Source organism: Ranitomeya variabilis, chromosome 4, assembly GCF_051348905.1.
Source record: "Ranitomeya variabilis isolate aRanVar5 chromosome 4, aRanVar5.hap1, whole genome shotgun sequence".
In the NCBI taxonomy this organism is placed as follows: domain Eukaryota; kingdom Metazoa; phylum Chordata; class Amphibia; order Anura; family Dendrobatidae; genus Ranitomeya; species Ranitomeya variabilis.
The window spans coordinates 74068060-74090618 of NC_135235.1; the positions used below are offsets into that span (position 1 = coordinate 74068060).

General features: G+C 41.1%; 1 protein-coding gene across 2 annotated transcripts in view; it reads right to left on the bottom strand.

Annotated features, from left to right (window-relative positions):
* Positions 1-267: 267 nt before the first annotated feature.
* Positions 268-22559, bottom strand: part of STYK1 (serine/threonine/tyrosine kinase 1) — a 57061-nt gene continuing 34769 nt past the window's right edge. The window contains exons 3-10 of one of the 2 annotated variants that reach the window (XM_077258753.1): positions 21168-21296; positions 19612-19851; positions 18132-18313; positions 16354-16437; positions 13093-13301; positions 10625-10665; positions 9928-10024; positions 268-2785 (exon numbers count right to left, since the gene is read on the bottom strand). In XM_077258753.1, the coding sequence (XP_077114868.1) occupies positions 2581-2785; positions 9928-10024; positions 10625-10665; positions 13093-13301; positions 16354-16437; positions 18132-18313; positions 19612-19851; positions 21168-21296 (1187 nt within the window). In that variant the 3' untranslated portion in view covers positions 268-2580. Of the gene's footprint in view, positions 2786-9927; positions 10025-10624; positions 10666-13092; positions 13302-16353; positions 16438-18131; positions 18314-19611; positions 19855-21167; positions 21297-22559 lie in introns of both variants that reach the window. The other variant, XM_077258752.1, reaches the window with a different exon arrangement.

Here is a 22559-nt window from a genome sequence, read left to right on the forward strand (position 1 = left end):
AAATTTCTACATTTCTGTTTTTTTCAGTCAAGATGGGGTGCAGAGTGTACATTAATGAGAAAAAAAAGAACTTTTTTGAATTTACCAAATGGCTGCAATGAAACAAAGAGTGAAAAATTTTAAAGAGTCTGAATACTTTCCGTACCCACTGCATGTCCACATTTGAAAATTATTATAGAATTTATCTACTTAAAACATTGAATCATTTAAAACATTCAATTACTGATCTGAAACTGATCCTAACATCTTTTTAGAGACTAAGCTGCAATTTTTATTATGTAAAGTTGAACAGATAAAAAAAAGTTGGCTGCCTGCAGCCACCACTAGGGGGAGTATAGAAGCTTACTGCATACTGAGGTGTGGGGGATAAAGGAGCTATACAAGTGGTAACTTTGGATCCATATAAGATTGCTTTGGAATTAATTGAAAGTTACTTAAAGGGAACCTCTCCGCATGGTTTTACAGATGGAAATAGTATGGCTTTATAGGTAGTTGTCCCCTTATAAAAAAAATGATTCCTAGGAGTCATATGCAAATCAGGCTGGAACTGCTTAGGGGGCGTGTCAGTGTACTTGGAAGAAGCAGTGCAAGTACTTTGACACACCCCTAGTAGTCTTTGAGCGGTATTTGCATATGGCTTCCATGCTAGATTTCTCATGAAGGACCCATGAGATCTGTACAAAAAAGATATATTTTAGATTGTAGAACAAAAACCTGTACAGCTATACCAGTAATTCTATACATACAAATGTGCTGATTGGTTCTCTTTAACTTACAAAGAATAATTTTATAGGAAAATGGCAAAAAGCAGTTCAATAGTATTTTAAGGTATGAACAAATTTAGCAAATTAGCTCAGCTACAAATGGCTGGTGCCTTTATTTTAGTAATATACTCTAGATATTCTTAGGCACAAGACTATAACTATTTATTCACTGTTTTTTTCCTAATGAGAAAGGGAGGGCTGACTGTAGCCATAATCATCTAATGCTTTGCAGGTTCAATGTAACTCAGAGGAAGATGCAAACTTCTGACCTAATTTTACTATGTAAATTCCTGTCCTTAAATAAATAACGTAAAGCCCTTTAACCAAACAAATGCAGAAATGATGGTAAGAAATATCTTACGCTTCATTAATAGCAGTGCAGGGGTCATTTAAAATTGAAAGGGACAATTCATTGTACAATAAATTCTACAGCTATAACACTTTGAAACCAAAGTATTCATGGTTAAAAAAAACAAAAAAACAAAAAAAAGAGATATAAGGTATACATGCAAATATTAAAAAGACCTTCTTCGAAAAAGCTGAACAAGCTGCCACTGACAAAAAGTGCTCACCCCACTTCTAAAATGCATAAAGGTCTTCATACCGGTAGCTTGATTAGTCATTCAGATGGCAAGCAGAGGTAGCTTAGGACGGCCCCTTTTATTGCGTATACATTGCTTGAGATAGAAAAATGGGGCTGTCTCATCTACTGAAGTGAACTTTCAGCAAGCCCCCTTTCTACACAGGTCTGGCCATTTGCTAACATAAGAAATTATGTCCTGTGTCTGAGACAAACCAGAAAAGAACCTGTGGAAGTGGAGCTAAAGATCTTGTAACCTTTTAGATGTGAAGGTTATTAGTAAGTTGCAAATTTAACTCCTTATATTAAAAGGGTATTTTAAAATTATTACATTGCTTTAATTAGAGCTTTTATTTATTATAGCATACAATTCATTTCTATGGAGTTTGGCCATTAGTGCCTGCCCAGTCTCTGGCCCAAAAAAAAGTGCACAGTAGCTACATTCCAGTAGAGAAGTTATCTGCTAACGTATCAGCCATCTCTTACCAGCCCATTGGTTTATATATAACAGTTAGCTGCTCACCCTCCCACGCCTTCTCAGCTCCTGACAAGCTGCTGTTATAACTTTTTCAAAATCAAAAGCTGGCAACAGGTCTACTAATCACAGCTTTTGTTTGTCATGCCTGTGTACTTGCTCGTATGCCCTGATATTTCTATATTTCAATATAGTGATAACAGTGTAGGCTCCAGAACAAACTAAATGTGTTACAGCAGAACATGTGCTGAGCTTTATAATTCTACTAATGCTACAGCTTTGCTTCTTACCTGAACTGCCACTCAAGGAGGACGCCCTGCTAGCAACCAGGATGTAAGGAGACTGAATAGCTCTGAGCTGCTCAAGAGAGAACTTGAGGATAACCCTTTAGCAGACAGTATAATATAGATAATATAGATGATTTTTTTCAGAGGGCAATTCAGAATGTTTGATTAAGGAAAAAAAACATACAAAATGTAAACTACATATAGAAGTTCAATGCGAAATGTGACAGTGAAGCCATTGGACAGCTAGTATAGATGCACAAGACGGTGTTTTCTGACTTCTTCACTGTCAGTTGGACCATTGGCAAGGTAAAGAAAATGTTAATGTAACATTCCCATGCTCGGATCATTGTTCTTCTATACTTGTCTCTTATAGTTTGACCTTTTTTGAGACAAATCCTTCATGTAAATAGACGTCTTCTTTGGTCTTCATAAATAAATATTAAAGTTACTAATCAATTTTCTATGGCTTTTCTGTTAGAGGACAGTGTAATCAGACTCCAATTTCACAACCTCTGTCCCTGCCACTCCCTCGTACAGATCTGGTACTATCAGCTCAGGGATTTGCACCACTGTCCTGTCATTAGAAGATTTCTTGCCAGATTGAAGTTTTCTTCGCAGTTCTGGAACAGAAATCCGGTCTGATGCTTTCCAGATCCAGCAAACCTTCATAATGTTGTATCTGTAAAGAGAGATTTGTTGTAGTATTTGTATGTCCTAGTAATACAGTATATGGAATATCAATGCAGCGCCCCAGAGTCCTGGTCGTTGCAGTACTGTGGCTCCGCCACTAAGGGGAGCTATGGTACGTCTGATGGCACTGAAGGAGTTCATCTGAGCAGGTATCACAGACACCAATACATTTCACCGCCGGGCCTCTAGGGGGAGCTAAGGGTTCTATTTACTAGGCCACTCTCCACAACACTGGTAAAACTGGGGGTCAGGCAGGAAGTTAGACAGAAAGCTGACTGGGTTGGAGCCAGGCAACACCTTGTGGCAGAGGGTGTTGCAGGGGAAGATTCGGTAGGGTCTCTGTCAGGGGTGGGATCCTGACAGAGGCTTGGCAAACTGAGAGAACGTAACGGGACCGTGCCTGCTCAGTATAGCTGCGGTGCCCAAGGAAGGACTAGAAGCGAGATAGATTGTGCTGAGTGAGAAACGAGATCAAAGCAACAAGGAGAATACCAGTAGGAGTCGTGCTGTAAGACCGAGGCAACATCCTACTGAGGCGCAAACAACCGGTGGCCGGAACGCCGAAGGAAGTATTTCTATATACAGCTTCAGGCAATACTTCGAACCTACGGCAGGACAGTCAGTCTCAGGTGGGCTGTCTCACCTAAATCACCTATGCAGTCTTGGGGGGCAACTTGTGGAGAGGGGCGACTCTAGGGTCCCGGAAGAGCTCCGAGCCTACCCGTCAAACGGGTGCCGTCCCTACAGTAACATCAGGGAGGGACGGAGGATTAGCAGAACATCATCTAATCGAGTTGTGAGGGAACTTAAGAAACAGACACAACAGTTGTGGGGACTTTCCGTAAGCACAGCAGGGAAGGACCGCAACACATTGCGCTAGAAGGAAGGCACAGATTTCCACCTGTAAAGAGAACTCTGGAGGTGCCATTGGACCGGCCGGGCTTGCGCAGCCTGGTTATCCGGATTCCGGACTGAGGACCCAGAGATCTTCAGTAAAGAGGTAAAGAGACTGCAACCTGGTGTCCTCGTTATTTATTGCACCGCACCACCACCACTACCATCATCCATCATATCTATCACTGTGTGCCCCTCGGCAGGGTCACGGACTGGGCCTAGCCACCGTGACAACCCCAGAGCAGAGACTCAGAGGCCCGGTACCGGGTACCCCTCGGCCCTGCGGCAGTGGGGGCGCTGCATCAACATTTCTTATTATCATCATGATAGATAGATATATAGATAGATTGATAGATAGATAATAGATAAATAGATATTAGATAGATAGATAGATAGATAGATAAATAGATAATATATAGATAATAGATAGATGATAGCTAGATAGATAATAGATAAATATTAGATAGACTAGATGGTGGCCCGATTCTAATGCATTGGGTATTCTAGAATATGTATGTACAGTATGTATGTATATAGCAGCCACATAGTATATAGCACAGGCCACGTAGTATATGGGAGCCATGTACAGTTAGGTCCATATATATTTGGACAGAGACAACATTTTTCTAATTTTGGTTATAGACATTACCACAATGAATTTTAAACAAAACAATTCAGATGCAGTTGAAGTTCAGACTTTCAGCTTTCATTTGAGGGTATCCACATTAAAATTGGATGAAGGGTTTAGGAGTTTCAGCTCCTTAACATGTGCCACCCTGTTTTTAAAGGGACCAAAAGTAATTGGACAGATTCAATAATTTTAAATAAAATGTTCATTTCTAGTACTTGGTTGAAAACCCTTTGTTGGCACTGACTGCCTGAAGTCTTGAACTCATGGACATCACCAGACGCTGTGTTTCCTCCTTTTTGAGGCTCTGCCAGGCCTTCACTGCGGTGGTTTTCAGTTGCTGTTTGTTTATGGGCCTTTCTGTCTGAAGTTTAGTCTTTAACAAGTGAAATGCATGCTCAATTGGGTTGAGATCAGGTGACTGACTTGGCCATTCAAGAATATTCCACTTCTTTGCTTTAATAAACTCCTGGGTTGCTTTGGCTTCATGTTTTGGGTCATTGTCCATCTGTAGTATGAAACGACGACCAATCGGTTTGGCTGCATTTGGCTGGATCTGAGCACACAGTATGGCTCTGAATACCTCAGAATTAATTTGGCTGCTTCTGTCCTGTGTCACATCATCAATAAACACTAGTGACCCAGTGCCACTGGCAGCTATGCATGCCCAAGCCATCACACTGCCTCCGCTGTGTTTTACAGATGATGTGGTATGCTTTGGATCATGAGCTGTACCAAGCCTTCGCCATACTTTTCTCTTTCCATCATTCTGGTAGAGGTTGATTTTGGTTTCATCTGTCCAAAGAATGTTCTTCCAGAACTGTGCTGGCTTTTTTAGATGTTTTTTAGCAAAGTCCAGTCTAGCCATTTTTATTCTTGATGCTTATGAGTGGCTTGCACCGTGCAGTGAACCCTCTGTATTTACTTTCATGCAGTCTTCTCTTTATGGCAGATTTGGATATTGATACGCCGACCTCCTGGAGAGTGTTGGTCACTTGGTTGGCTGTTGTGAAGGGGTTTCTCTTCACCATGGAGATTATTCTGCGATCATCCACCACTGTTGTCTTCCGTGGGCGCCCAGGTCTTTTTGCATTGATGAGTTCACCAGTGCTTTCTTTCTTTCTCAGGTTGTACCAAACTGTAGATTTTGCCACTCCTAATATTGTAGCAATTTCTCGGATGGGTTTTTTCTGTTTTCACAGCTTAAGTCTGGCTTGTTTCACCTGCATGGAGAGCTCCTTTGACCGCATGCTTACTTCACAGCAAAACCTTCCAAATGCAAGCACCACACCTCAAATCAACTCCAGGTCTTTTATCTGCTTAATTGAGAATGACTTAACAAAGGGATCGCCCACACCTGTCCATGAAATAGCCTTGGAGTCAATTGTCCAATTACTTTTGGTCCCTTTAAAATCCTGAACCCTTCATCCAATTTTAATGTGGATAGCCTCAAATGAAAGCTGGAAGTCTGAACTTCAACTGCATCTGAATTGTTTTGTTTAAAATTCATTGTGTTAATGTCTATAACCAAAAATAGAAAAATGTTGCCTCTGTCCAAATATATATGGACCTAACTGTAGTATATAGCAGACAAACAGTATGTGGCCTGTGCTATATACTATGTGGCTGCTATATACATACATATTGTAGAATACAAGATGCGTTAATACAGGCCACGCAATATATAACAGTGGCCACGCAGTATATAACAAAGCCCAAACAGTATATAACATAACGCAGCCCACGTACTATATAACACAGCCCACGCAGTATATAGCAGCCACGCAGTATATAACACTGGACACGCAGTATATAACACTGCCCACGTAATATATAGCACTGCCCACGCAGTACAAAACACAGCCCACATAGTATCTAACACAGCCCACGTAGTATGCAGCAGTGTGGGCACCATATCCCTGTTAAAAAAAATAATTAAAATAAAAAATAGTTATATACTCCAGCAAAGCTCTGGCGATGCGCGTGCGGCTGCCGCCATCTTCCGTTCCCAGGATGCATTGCGAAATTACCCAGATGACTTAGCGGTCTCGCATCTCTGGGAACGGAAGATGGCGGCAGCCGCGCGCGCCTCGACGGAAGGTGAGAATAGCAGGTTTTTTGTTTCTTTATTATTTTTAAAATTACATATTTTTACTATTGATGCTGCATAGGCAGCATCAATAGTAAAAAGTTGGGGACACACAGGGTTAATAGCAGCGATAACGGAGTGTGTTACCCGTGGCATAACGCGGTCCGTTACCGCTGGCATTAACCCTGTGTGTGCGGTGACTGGAGGGGAGTATGCGGGCACCGGGAACTGACTGCAGGGGAGTAGGGAGGGACTAATCGGACTGTGCCTGTCGCTGATGGGTCGCGGCAGCTATGACAGGCAGCTGGCGAGACCAATCAGCGACGCGGGATTTCCGTTACGGAAGTTGAGGACAGAAAGACGGAAGTACCCCTTAGACAATTATATATATAGATGATTGATAGATAGCTGGATAGATAGATAGATAGATAGATAGATAGATAGATAGATAGATAAAAAAGAAGCAAGGAGGCAACGTTGCCACATCATATGGGATAATAAAGTCCATTTTTTTCATCATTTATTGTAGTGCTGCCTTCTTGTTTCTTTTGTGTTATTTATGCAAATGGATATTTGTTTGGAGGGCCCTGCATCCTGAATTCATCTATACAGTGCTGATCCATTTTTTTCTTCGAGCTAGATAGATAATAACTGATAGATGAATGCACAGATTAAGTTTATAGATAAAAAGATAATTGCACAAGAATGTTGCGACTTTTGGCATTTTCACGCCAGTTTGAATCATCGAAATGGATGCAGCCGAGTCAAGATGGCGTGTGGCCATACCCACCCGTTAAAACTTTCAGTGTTTTATAGGCCAAAAATGTTACTCCAAGTCCTTGACTGGAGTAGCATTTCTGGTTCAGATCACGGAAGCGCACACCTTTCTGAAGATGCGCCAAATTCATTAAGTGGTGCGCTCATCTTAATGAATTCGATGCCTCCTACTCTAAGGAGCTCCTCATTAAAGGGGTTTTCCAGTCTAAAACTGCAAGTCTGTGGTCACTCTATGTGACTGGAGAATTGTGAATCCTCACAGAACTTGCATTGCTGTGAGGATTCTCAGCTAGTGAGTGATCATGCGATGTGCATACTTTCGGCCACATTCCAACTAGCGTGTATCCAGTCTCGCTCAATACACTTGCATTCAGTGAGGCTGAATACAGTCTAGTCAGCACATGACCTCATGTATGCAAATTGCACACTCGCGGTCACATCAAATCCTCTCCCGGAGCTGACACCGCAGCCTGTGATGTGACTATTCACAAGTCTGCAGTCACATAGACTGACAACAGACTTATAGCTCATGACAAAAGGGGTACTCGTGACTCACATGAGCTTCTAAATCTCCCCAATTTTTAACTCTATAGCCTCCCCTTCATCATCTTTACTACTAAAACAATAACCACAATAGAGTTAAATTGGATTAAATGGCCACAGCAGCCTTTACTAATATTAAATACAAACTTATTAAACAATAAATTTCCAGAAGGGGTGGTCCTCGAAGCCCCAAAGATAAAACAACCACCAATATCTAAAAATTGCACATCAGCCCCAGGTTAGGTCTTACCCCCAGCCGCTGCGCTCCAGCTCGGAGGCAAATAACAACCAAACCTGGCCAAGCCAAGAACCCCGTGATGGGTCTCTTATCCATCCCTTCTGTGGGATTATTTAACACCAACCACTTAAATTCACCCAGGGGGAGTCCAGGACATCTTACGATCCCCTCCTCCATACCCTAATTCCACCAACTTCGAGGACCTTCCCCCCATGCCACGCTGCCATGACATTTATAAAACAATTCGATGTACACCGAAAGTAAACCGAATCACAATAATAGATTGTAAGTCCGCAAGGACAGGGTCCTCTCCCCTCTGTACCAGTTTGTCATTGTAAATTTGTTTACTGTAAACGATATCCATAACTCTGTACGTAACCCCTTTTCTCATGTACAGCACCATGGAATTAATGGTGCTATATAAATAAATATAAAAGGGGATATAAATAAATATAAAAGGGGTTACGTACAGAGTTATGGATAGTAGGAGTGCTTCAATTTTTTATAGTAAATATAGATATATAGATAATTAGATAGACAGACAGATAGATGATGGATATGGGATAGATAGATAGATAGATAATTAGATAGGTAATTAGATAAACAGGCAGATAGATGATGTATAGATATAAAGAAAAGGGACGCCACCTTGCCGTGGTTGATGGGCATACATGAAATGGCCAATTTATGCGCTAAGAACCTTCATTTTTGTAAGTACATCTTACTGGGTAATAAGGTGTCCGATGTGCAATGACTCCGACATGCCTTCAGTTTTGTTGCTCTGCCTTATGAAGGATCAAAACAACCTCATAGGAGGCTTCCACTACTGTAAAATGGAAACTTAATGGGTCCAATGTGATGTAGAAAATAAAAACAGATAGTGACCTAACAGACAAAAGCAGCTCATCTGTCCTCTGTGTTCTGTTTTCCGCTGGTCTCTTGGCATCAACACCTAGAGTAGGGTACACACGACCACAGAAAACAACCGTTCAGATGGATTGTAAAGGGTGCAGCCCAGCAGTAGCCACTGGGGGGCTGCAGGGGTCACATGACCTCCATACTGGATATTAAATGGGATATCCGGTACTTTAAAAAAAGGCATGTGTCATGATTCATTATTGGATTCATGGCAGCTCTGGTTCTGCTGTAATTTAAATGTTGCTTTTTTTCTGTTGGTCAGGCAAGAGTTAATGTCAGTCTTTTGCAACCAGCTGCTTTTAGGTTGGTCAGCTGATGTTGGTTGGTAACCACTCCCACCTCCCTTTAAATAGTCACATGACCCATCAGCTGATTGTCAATAATAGAGTTATTCTATGCAGACCATCCTGGAGTGAGGAGCTCTCATGCATCGGTGGTGTTTCTGCTGCTGCTGGAGTTCAGACTCCTGGTGCTATTTCTATGCTGCTTTGGAGCTTAGCAGCAGAGGCTGAAGGTGAGTATTTTGTCCATTTTTCTTTGTCTGTCCTGTGTTTGTCTCTTTCCCTGTGTTTTACCATATGCAGTAATGAGGCTAGCGCTCTTGCTGGCCAGTGCACTAACCAGGGTACATTGAGGAGACAATCAGGAACTAGGCACGTGATGGCAGTGGGGGAACAACTAGTACCTGATTGTCTCCTTAATGTACCCTGACTAGTGACTGACCGGCAAGGACGCATCTGTACTCCAAATCAGAATATACTGATATCAATTCAGCTAATGGCAGGCCAGTAGACTGTAGAAAAGTAGAGCATTCAGAAGCCACTTACATGAGCGATTTAAAGTGATTTGAAAAAGTTTCATAACTTTCCATGATGGGCAAAAAATATAAAAAGATGTAATGTTTGCTTACTCTTTAACTTTTATAGTAGTGGAAATGTCCATTAAGCATCAACACAGGTGTGAATTTAGCCAATGCAATTGTACAGTATTTGGCATGGTCCAGAAGATGAAGGCGACGGATAAAGATACCGTATTGTTACTTACAAATGCTGCTTGCAGTTGGGTGGTCTCTTCATGATGTTGCCCCGTTGTAAGTGCTGCAGGATACTAGACGGAGGAACTTCGGGGTAAGGAGGAGCACCTAGAACAGAGAAAATTACTGTTTACACTAAGCAATATACATTTTATACATAAATAAAAATGATGGTTTAGACAGGGCTCATTCACACATCTGTGTTTCAAAGGAACATCGGGGACTTAAAAAAAAAAAGCATGTATTTATTAACAGAGGCAACAACCTGCCTGTACCCAGCGCCGGTCATTGACCACTCCTGCCAGAGATTCAGCTTCTCCCTGTCAACAGAGCAGTAGTTTCTCTTCCTGCTGACAGGGCGGAACTACTGGTGTCATGCTGATTGACAGCCGACTCTCCGCTGCCTAATTGGGGGAGTCCAGTAAAAATGGGCAAACAGACTAAAAACAGATGAAAATCAGATCTAACACACTGATGAAATTTGGATTTTTTTTTTGCATGCAAGGGAAAAAAAAACAAATGTGTGCTTTTAGCTTTTTTACGAACTTGTAGGAAATGGAGTAGGACCGGTCTTACAAGTCTAAATTTCACAGTCCGCGAACAGTTGAACATCAGAAGACTTGCAGCTAAATCAGGACATCACAGTCCATTCTCGGAGTGTGACTGTCACATGTGTAAAAATGGCCTAAGGAGAAGAGCCATCCTTACCCAAAGTGATCATCTCATAAAGCAGAATTCCAAAGGACCACCTGAAAGAAATTTAAAGTCATTATTATCGCAGAGTAGTGCAGTCTGTATGGAGTTTTAGATGAAAATGTGAATATAAAAATATGAAAATAAACAAAATAATCACGAATGGCGGCAAAAACTATTTGTTTAGCCGATTACTAGTACAAATATCTATTGGGTTATGGTCACCTGTGGCAGATATGTGATGGACTTTCCGTCTGGATTTGTTGTGAGCAAATCTGCAGTGTTTTGCAGTTAGGGCGCAGACAGGCAGCCATATTTCTCGTGTGAGGATTGGATCCTCTGACTGACCATCGGCTCTCCTGACCTGAGCGTGACAGCTGCTTAGAAAGACATCACGCTGTCACGCTCAGGTCAGGAGAGGTGCCAGTCCGTGCATTGCGATGGGCGATGCTCACACGAGAAATACGACCGTCTATCTGCATCCTTAAAGTTAATGAAATGTTACCAAATCTTATCCACACACTGCAGAAAAAAATCTGCATATTAGTCAGCAGCGCAGAGTTTAAATTCACAATTGATCAAATGGATTTTTAGAATAGATTTTTCTTTTTTATTTATCCGTAAAATCTGCTGCAAATCTCTGAAAGATCCACATGTAACACATGATGATACAACAAAATCCTCCATTGAAAATTTGCAGTTATATTATGTTAAGCTATGGCTTATTTAAAGGAGCCAATATTCGGGATTTGAGCTGTTTTGACAGGTCAACTATTGGCCCATCTAAACAGGCCAGCAAACACCCAACAAACACACAAAGCACTTGTTTGTCGCTTGCTTAACAATCATCTCTCTTGGCAGCACATCATCCTCTGTAAACAGGTGATGTGTTTCCTATAACATGATGTTTTATGGGTACAGAAAATGTTATTAATGATGATTTTGTGTGAATAGATGAGTGATCGACATTAAAAAACGCAGATCAGCTTGTATATAGCCAATCGGGAGTTGTTTAACAGCCTGGATCCTGTCGTGTTAACCCGCCATGAAGTAACATCATGACACACTTCCCTAAAAGACAAGCGACCAGATAACTTTAACATCCACTTTACCCCTGAAAAATTGTCTTACAGGCAGGCAGCCCCAGCATTGCTTCCCCCTTAACGATAGAACCTCCCAATGAATACATCTGACATGCTGGAAGCTTTAACATCCATCATCTCCACCATAATTACTCTCCTGCATGACCACCACACACCAGAAAAGTACATCATTATACCCCCTGAACCACGTGCCCTGGAGGACAACAGTCCATACACTTTGATTTAAGCCTCCATCCTCAGCACCTAAAACGTATAAAATCATATACCCCACCTTCTGTTGACCCGGTCACCGCCATCGCACCACATTTCATCTGACAGGAGGTGGAGCAGCACCTCACCAAGTTCAGCCCACAAAATGAGTCCACTGGCTCCTCTCATGTGTCACAGGACCATTACTGCTGGTTCAGCACCAGTATGTTCTGCTTCTTGTCTAACCCAATAACATGTGAATAATTTAGTTGTGGGTAAAATCAGTCCAAATGCCTCCAGGACATTTGTGGTGAAGATAGCCGTGGATTTACTAATTTATTATGATAATTTGTATGGCAGCTGAGCACACAAGGAAGAGGTAACTGTTATTCATATTAGTCATGGTGTAAACTCTATACAATAATATCAGAAAAGATCATCATTCTTCTTCCTAGTAAAATTGTATCATTGCATTCTAAAGGAGAATTTACACTGAAAGAAAGATTTTCGTGAACTAGTATCTCCCAAACTGGCCTCTCTTTGCCGCACAAGCAAAGGGCAAGCAAGGGTCCATCAATTGGTGCACTGATGATGGTATGTATTGGTGGGTACTGGTGTTAATGCACTAATACAATTTATTAGAAGCTCTGTGTTTTGATTATATGTTTGTGCAGGCACTGTAACATTCCTTCCTTTTTTTATTAATTTATTGTATTTGTTATTTATGATGTTGTTATATACTATTGACTATTGAATCATTTATAAGTCTAATTTATTTTTAGTATAAGTCTTTGGGTCCAGTTTTGGTTACCAATTACCAGTCTCCTTCCAGGTAAAAATGTATCCTTGCATTCTAAAGGTGCGTTTCCACTGAAAGAAAGGTTACAGTGAACGAGTACCCCCAATCATGACCCTGACTGTCTTGGCCAGAGTGGAGAACCGCTGAGAAAATAAAGCTCTTGCCATGTCAGACATGGACTGTCCACATATTACATGGTCATCTATTAATTACAATGACTGGCATGTAATTCTTTGGGCGCCTACAGCTTCCCTGACAATACGATATGAACACAAAGAGTTTTGGAAACTAGACTTTCAGCAATTTGTTGATCAAGAGGCCAACTTCATTTTTTAAAAGTTTTTTTTCTTTAGATGGCATGTATGGCATAACAGATATTGAGGTGAACTTACACATCAGATTTCTCTGTGATAGATAAGTGAAGGAGACGTTCGGGAGACATCCATTTCAATGGCGCAGGACGTCGAGCAGGAAAGTTCCCTCTTGTATGCATATCACATGCTCCACCCAGTCCAGTCAGTTTTATGGTGAAATCGCGCTGGATGAGAACATTTCGGGCTGCGACGTCTCCATGCACTAGTTTCCGCTCATGTAGGAAATCCTGTATCAGAAGGCAACACCAATTACTATAGAGCGTCCATAAACTTTGTCTTCTATAATATAGGGGAAATGACTAAACCTTTCAAAATAAAGCAATGATCACACTGTGATAGGCCAGATAGGCCATCTTTAGAGTCCTACTCACCAGGAACTATAAATGAAATCATGGAATCACTTTGAAGATTGAATAACCAACAACCTTTGTAGCCATATTTACAGTAATTGCAAAAGCTGCAATATTAAATATTCAGGCTACATGTATTGTCCATGCTGTGATATTCAGTAGTAATCCAATAGGTCATGTTAGTTGTAGTGAACAATAAGTCTTTGTGTGCAGTCAGACACTTATGGCCCCGTCTCACATAGCGAGATCGCTAGCAAGATCGCTGCTGAGTCACAAGTTTTGTGACGCAACAGCGACCTCAGTGCGATCTCGCTATGTGTGACACGTACCAGCGATCAGGCCCCTGCTGTGAGATCGCTGGTCGTGTCGGAATGGCCTGGACCTTTAGGCCCAGTCACACACAGCAACGCTGCAGCGATACAGACAACGATGCTGATCGCTGCAGCGTTGCTGTTTAGTCGCTGTGTGGTCGCTGGGGAGCTGTCACACAGACGGCTCTCCAGTGACCAACTATGCCGAAGTCCCCGGGTAACCAGGGTAAACATCGGGTTACTAAGCGCAGGGCCGCGCTTAGTAACCCGATGTTTACCCTGGTTACCAGTGTAAAAGTAAAAAAAAACAAACAGTACATACTCACATTCCGCTGTCTGTCCCCCGGCATCCGCTTCTCTGCACTGTGTAAGCACAGCGGCCGGAAAGCAGAGCGGTGACGTCACCGCTGTGCTGTGTTTTCCGGCTGGCCGGCGCTCACAGTGCAGAGAAGCGGATGCCGGGGGACAGACAGCGGAATGTGAGTATGTACTGTTTGGTTTTTTTAACTTTTACACTGGTAACCAGGGTAAACATTGGGTTACTAAGCGCGGCCCTGCGCTTAGTAACCCGATGTTTACCCTGGTTACCAGTGAAGACATCGCTGAATCCGTGTCACACACACCGATTCAGCGATGTCAGCGGGACCTCAACGACCAAAAAAAGGTCCAGGCCATTCCGACACGACCAGCGATCTCACAGCAGGGGCCTGGTCGCTGGTACGTGTCACACATAGCGAGATCGCTACTGAGGTCGCTGTTGCGTCACAAAACTTGTGACTCAGCAGCGATCTCGCTAGCGATCTCGCTATGTGAGACGGGGCCTTTTTCTTGGTCGTTGAGGTCCCGCTGACATCGCTGAATCGGTGTGTGTGACACGGATTCAGCGATGTCTTCACTGGTAACCAGGGTAAACATCGGGTTACTAAGCGCAGGGCCGCGCTTAGTAACCCGATGTTTACCCTGGTTACCATCGTAAATGTAAAAAATAACAAACACTACATACTCACCATCTGATGTCCGTCAGGTCCCTTGCCATCTGCTTCCTGCTCTCACTGTGTGTCGCCGTACAGTGAGAGCACAGCACAGCGGTGACATCACCGCTGCGCTCTGCTCTCACTGTACGGCGGCACTCAGTCAGAGCGGGAAGCAGACGGCAAGGGACCTGACGGACATCAGATGGTGAGTATGTAGTGTTTGTTATTTTTTGGTAACCAGGGTAAATATCGGGTTACTAAGCGCGGCCCTGCGCTTAGTAACCCGATGTTTACCCTGGTTACCTGGCTGCTGCAGGGGGACTTCGGCATCGTTGAAGACAGTTTCAACGATGCCGAAGTCGTTCCCCTGATCGTTGGTCGCTGGAGAGAGCTGTCTGTGTGACAGCTCCCCAGCGACCACACAACGACTTACCAACGATCACGGCCAGGTCGTATCGCTGGTCGTGATCGTTGGTAAATCGCTATGTGAGACGGGGCCTTTAGGAGGGTCCATTTACAAAGACAGGCCCGGTGGCACGACACGACCGCTGATCGGTAAACTTTTACTGATCGGCGGTTGTCTGAATAACTGTTTACACAGGCAAACTAAGGTAAACCACGTGCACTGAATGATCTATACTAGATCATCAAGTGCACAAGCTGCCATTTTGCCATTGTGAGTCCTGTTTACACAGAATGAAGCACTGAGAAGAGAACTGATGATCTTTTATGCTTCATAAAAGATCACTTCACCCATTGATCGAGCATTTGCTCATACATCGGGTGATCGAGAGCCTGATTACACAGCAAGATTATGATAGCAATGCTCATTGACAATTATCTTACAGTATGAATGCTGCTTGAAGCTGGGCATCATGAGATAGCTTTCTTTCTGACCGCCACTAGCTCACTAAATTCCCCAGTACAATCAAGAGAGAGAAGAAATCCGTTGCCCTTATGAGTCTAATCTCCCCCTCTGAAAACCAAAAAGATTGGCCAATTCAATTCTAACTACCCGATCCTTTTCTCTCCAATTACCATTTGTCGGGAAAAAGTCTGGAGACCACCATAAGATGTTCGATTGGGCCAACTGAAATCTGCAGGTTTGGCTACTATTCAATTAATGGATATGGAGTCCTCAAGAGACCATAGAGAAATAATGTGACATTTAACCATGACATACACGGACAAGTTGGATCTGTCAAAGTGGAAGATGCTCTTTGTTCTTCACCGTGAATCATACAGGTTTATTATGAGCCAGTGACTCTCCATATGGATCGGGCATGTGGACAGTTGGGAGCCATTTAAATTATCCATATGGAGATAGTGGCATCAAGTGCTAATTGGAAGCTCATAATAATTTGCTATGTAGAGAAATACAATTTTATATGAAAGTCATCAAGTTTAGGCTTTGGTGACACTGGCATTTAGGTTTCTTTGCATGAGGTTCCTGTGGTATAGCATCATCTAATGCACCAGTCTAGATTCTTACATAAGTCAGTGGGATCCGGCATATTAGTTATTGACCCTATAAATGACAGCTACAATATCAGTGTGAACAAAGCCTCATTTGATGGTGGATAATTTACAATACGTCATACAGACACATTAAAAGAAAAACATTTCTGAACATCCCAAACATACCAGAGCTGTCAGGATCTGTAGGGCTATTGTGTAAATTTGGCACTCGGTGATGTCGTAAATTATTCCATCCATTGGCACGAAATCCTGGTAATTAAATGATATTTGTGTAATTAATAGAAGACGCCGCACCAAAACAGAAGTATACAAGTATAACATTGGGAACTGCATATAGAAGGGTATTTCCCACTAATGACGACGAGCTTCCTTGTACATCCGGTTATTCTGTTGATCTTTTTTTGCACTCTGAAGACTTCTGCAAAGGTTTCGCTGCAGGGTAAATATGTGCTGATGCTGTCCTCTGATAAGGGGGTAAATAGTTTTACTTTTTTAATTTAATCTAATAAACCTGCTGTGAAAGATGGAAAAAAACGTATACTGTTTTATATCTGATCACATACAGTGATCACACAAAAAACACCGGTTTTGCAGCACGACATGGGGCACGGTACAAGGATCCTTGATTATAATAAAAACTTTATTCTTGTGTAAAACAAGAACTATATTTACTTTGACTCCATCGATTCCATATTAACTTTGTCTTTATTGCTACATGTCTTTATAGTGTGTATAAAATGGAGCAAACCTAGAAAACCAACACAAGTTGGCAAACCTGGCACCTGAATAAATATCAAATATATTATTTTCTTTATTGCAGAATTGAATAATATAGACATAAAAAGCAGAAAGGCTTGGGTGTCTCCACACATGTTTCGGTAAGATTTTATATTCCACAAAAGACATTCTGACTCCAGAGATCTAATAAATTAAAGCAGATTTGTCCTAGTTTTCCCAATACAAACTGCATATAATATTAAATAGATCTCTTAGAACTGATGAGCCTGATGTACTTATCATGTAAATCTATGTAAGAATGACTGTATAATCCTGATGTTATAATGAGCAAGTTATGAGTCCAGCTATAAAGAGAGAGCACTTGATTCCTAGTGCATTCAGTCTTAACCCACCCAGACTGAGTGACAGCTGCAGCTTGTGCTGAGCAGTGAGAGATGTTAGCAGCAGCAGGGAGGAGGGCCACTGGGGAGATGTCAATCAGGCTAGATGGGCACAGATGGAAATGCAACTTTCAAAAAGGAATATTCCATCATTCTTTTGTTCTTTTAAAATAAATTTCCAAAGTTAGTTAACCATCAGGCCTAAGAGATTTATTAAAAGGAAATCTGTCAGCAGCTTTTTGCTATGTAATCTGAAGACAGCATTAGATAGGGGCTGAAACACAGATTTCAGCAATGTGTCAGTGATTAGGCTGCGTGCTTTTTACTTACAATGAAGGTTTTATCACTAGAAGATAATGCTGGACAACAGTAGCGCGTGAGTTCTGGTTCAACCACATCCCCTCATGTGATGAGCAGCTCAATGTCAATAAACAATATACATAGGGAGCCTGGTGTGGGTGGGGTTAGCTTTCTCAGCTCTGCTACATGCTGCATCTAAAAACACGGATTGTGTTACAACTGCTGCACCCAGTAAACTACGTGATACATCACTGGAATCTGGGTCTCTTTTCCTACATTATGGTGCTTTCAGATGAGGTAGCAAAAACCTGGTGACAGATTCCCTTTAATAATCTATGCATTTTGTATTGTGAAATCTGGCAAGAGATCTGCTTTAAATTCAACAGTAAGCAACATTAAACAGTCAGATGCTAAAATTATGCTCAGAACATACAGTACATATTGAAGTACTACAAACACAGAGATGTGTTAAATGTAAATGCCAGTGGTAATAGGATGTTCTGTGCACACTTTGCTTGTACTTACTCTGCGACAGTCCCAGAGAAACTTTAAGAGTGACCCCGGCTCTACGCACTCCGACACCGTGCAAAATGGCTTTGTTTCAGTGCAGCACCCAAAAATTTCCACCAAATTAGAGTGTGTGCCCAACCATGCTTGAAATGCTGCCCTCTGCAGGAAAGTACGGACCTCACAGGGCTCGGCAGTTGCTTCAGAAGAGAAGTTGGAAGAAAAACAAAGGAAATAAAAATATAAAATAAATGCCAAAAATATATAACTATTAAAATAGTGTTATGAGTTAGATTATAAATATATTATTATAATATCATATAATAATAATAATAATAATAATAATATAATACCGGTAATTATAATTCTTATCGATATTGTGCAAATATATTCCGCAGCACTTTACAATTTAGATAGTACATGAACAATCTGATATTAAAGAATAATAAACTAATTAACAATTCATCAAGATAAGTGAGGGTTTTGTACTCAAGAGCTTACAAGCTGTAAGGAAAAAGTGGTGACAAAAAAAGGATAAAATACATATGTACTATACAGAATAAGGATTTTTTCATTTTCAAGAAGTTATTTACCTTACATTTCTTTACTTAAATGTTACATTATAGTGGTAAAATCACAAAAATATTAATGTAAAAATGTTTATCTGTTATTGATTAGTTCATGAATATATTCTAATAACGGTTGGAGCTTCAGTTTTGTAAGCCATGTGTATAGACAACATAGATGAGTAAATCAATTCGCTTTGAATTTGTGTCAAATTGTATGAAATTTGCAGGTCTGTGTGAACTTAAACAATTTACAATTTGATTTGTGAAATGCCTAAAAAATACCAGCCACCTTTTTACACACTGCAGAAAATTGCATCAGCCACAAAAGGCTCACTTGACCTCAGGCGTGACTGCACAGGTTTCCCCATAATGACTTGCAGCTATCTTATCACATGGTATAGCACAGCCAATTACGAGAGATGATCATAAACTGTATAAAAGCCGAGGCAGGGAATAAAGCAGCCATTTTAAAGTGATTTAAGATCTTGAGAACATCAGCAAAAAAGATAGGAAGAGAAAACCCTAAAACACTGGATTCATTTAAAAAGGGAGAAGAGAGATGGAAAAGGTGTCAGCAGCAGTGCTGGACTCCGTGTGATTAATCAGTAATACAGTGTAGCTGGCATCTGTCCTGCTGGCCCTGAATAACAATTATACATTTTTTCCTTATGAAGCATTCCTCCTCCCATCAAAGTTTTTATCCTTTGAATATATTGTAGTCATCATATTATATAGCACTGTGTACTTACAATTGCTCTTTTTGACTTTCTACTCAGTTAATTATTCTCTTTTTCTGCTCTATATAGAAACAGAAAGTCTCTTGTCCCTGCATTTATCATTCCCTCTTCAACTTCTGACCCAGCTGCTCCCTCCTCCACCCGCCATATATACATACGCATAAAGTATACACTCATTGTATAAATACATACCTTTCAGTTGCTTGACAACAATATCTCTGTCTTTCCTTCCATCGGTATCTTTTAAAACCGTCCTGTAGATTGGACCAAACCTTCCTTCACCCATCAACTGTAAGGGTTCTCTGATCCTCTCACATGGGAGCTCTAGTGTTAAAAGGCTGGGATCTCGTGTTCTCAGGACAGAGTCCAGTGATAGATCTTCTAAATTGATCACTGAATTCACTTTCCTGTGGCTCTCCTGGAAGTAATACTCTGCTGAAAATAAACATAACACCATGAACTGTAAGAATACAATTACTGCCATGTATATAAAGCAAGATGACTCATTATAGGGAACTGTCAGCAGCTTTTTGTTGTATAATCCAAGAGCAGCATTTTGTAGGAGCTGAAACCCTGATTCCATTAATGTGTCACTTACTAGGCTGTGTGTTGTTTCAATAAAATCAATGTTTTATCAGCAGGAGATTATCACTACAGGACTAGGTGTCTCCAGCTTCCTAGTCATCTTCTCTGTGTGACTATGCCCCACCACTGATTTCTATTAATGTACAGTGTACACAGAAAGATGTCAATCAGTGTTGGGGGCGGGGTTATACAGAGCTCAACTTTCAGAGCACTGCTAGATCTGCAGCAGAGAAAGCAGTGATTGTAAAACAACTGCTGCACTCCATAAGCTAAGTGTTACATCACTGGAATCAGTGTCTCTGCCTCTACATCATACTGCTCTTAGATCATATAGAAAAAAAAACTTAACAGTTTCCTTTTTAACACATTTTCCTAAAATTAAAATTGTATTTTAAAAAAAAGTCACATTTTTAATTTGTTATTTATGTCTGTCTTGCTGCAGTATTAAATGTAATAAGGTAACAGCTCTGGATGACAAAACTGGGTGAGTACCACTCTGGAAAACTGGGATCCACTGGGATAACTGGGTGAGTACCACTTCTTTTATTTTCTTGAAGCCCTTTAAAAAAATATCTTCCTTGGAAAACTAAATAATTGGAAGTCCAATAAGTAAATGATCCATGATTTAGAAGATGTAGATTGGATGGTCAGGTTCTGTTGAACCTATAAAGTCGTAGTCAATAGTATTATGATCAGTGTAATATAGTGTATCAAATCAGGGGTTTGATTGATAATTGGTGCAACCTCAGGGGCCCATGCGATAAAGTGAACACCACCTATTCCAAAGCAGGTGGAATTGTGCATTACGGTGATCTTTAGGACTATAAAGGGCCCATATATAATTCTTTACACAGGGCCTGTGTCCGCCAGTGTATAAAACCATCAACGGTCCCAGCCAAATAAAGGGGCTCACCATTCAAAAAAAGTGCCACACAGCTACGACAAATTATGTCAATTCTACCTGCCAACAAATGTCATTATTGGAACAAGTCCCCAAAGAGTTAAATTCCAAAATCAAAATTCATTTTTGAAGGTGAAAAAAAATGACAGCAGTTGAAGGGGCACAGCGCTTGAACATTAGACTGCAGGGATAATAATATATGACACATATTTGGACCTTCTTTTGCTACATGTTTATTTAATTTTCTAAGCTTTACATTTACCTTTTGCTCTTTTTTTGCTTGATTTTAATCCTCGAAATCGTAGCCAAAGAATAATGGCAACTAGAATTAGAGTAACTCCTACGAGGAGGACAGGGATAACAATCACCTCATACTGATACGTCCGAACCTCTGTAAAAGAAAAATGAGCAATAAAATGGAATTCAAGTGTGTGCTCGAGTGCCTAATATCAATCAGTACTTGCTGACAGTTTAGGCACCATTAGCCACTTGGCTAATTTGTCTTAAGTATCATCTTTAAGTTAGTTTTTTATTGATCAAGAAAATGTAAATGGCCAATTTCAATCAAATATCTCCGAAGGTGAATTCCCATCTTTAAAGGAAACCTGTCATGTTCCCAAACACTATTAACCTGCAAATAAAGGATATTTCTGCAGTTTAATCGCATTACAAAGCAGTCCGGCCCCTGTACTGAAAGTACGGCTACTGGGAAAAAAAAACTTTATTCTTCCTGGGAGCCGACGGCTTTCAGTCATAAAAGTGTGCACGGAAGGGCTACTGTCATCAATCAATACACAGCGTCACTCAACATAAAAATGGATAGGCACAATCAAAAATAAAAAAAATCTTCAGACATTATTAAAGAAGCATAGCATTTAGTGATGAGCGAGTGTACTCGTTGCTCGGGTTTTCCCGAGCTTGCTTGGGTGGTCTCCTAGTATTTATGACTACTCGGAGATTAAGTTTTCATCGCCTCAGCAGCATGATTTACAGCTATTAGCCAGCTTGATTACATGTGGGGATTCCCTAGCAACCAGGCAACCCCCACATGTACTCAGGCTGGCTACTAGCTGTAAATCATTCAGCTGCCGTGATGAAAACTAAATCTCTGAAGACTAACAAATACTCGGAGGTCACCCGAGCGTGGTCAGGAAAACTCGAGCAACGATTACGCTCGCTCATCACTAATTGCATTAAAAATTCACAAGGGAATGATGCGGTAACAGAGATGCTCTATCACTACGGGAGCAATGGGCACCAGAAACGCAACAGAGCGGTCTCTGTTACAACACCATTTCCATGGGGATTTTTGATTGTATGCATAAAGTTTGAAGTTTTTTAATATTTGGATGTGCCAATCCATTTTTTGTTACTTTTTGTTTGGACATTTCTGTTGGTGAGCAGTATCGGAATGGCACTCCTGAGGGTAAAGACAGGTGCTTCTTCAATGTTAGTAAAATAAGATGTCTTTTCATTTTCTATACAACATAGTGACGCTCAGTGTAAGCATTTGTACAGGGTGAACTGTCATATTAAAGTGCCGGGGTGTGCTTAGAGCTGCCACTCACTATGTACTGAATGGTGACTGTAGAAGCAATGGCACTCTTCTATAACTGAAAGTCAGTGGCTCCTGGGAGACATAAAGTTTGTTTTC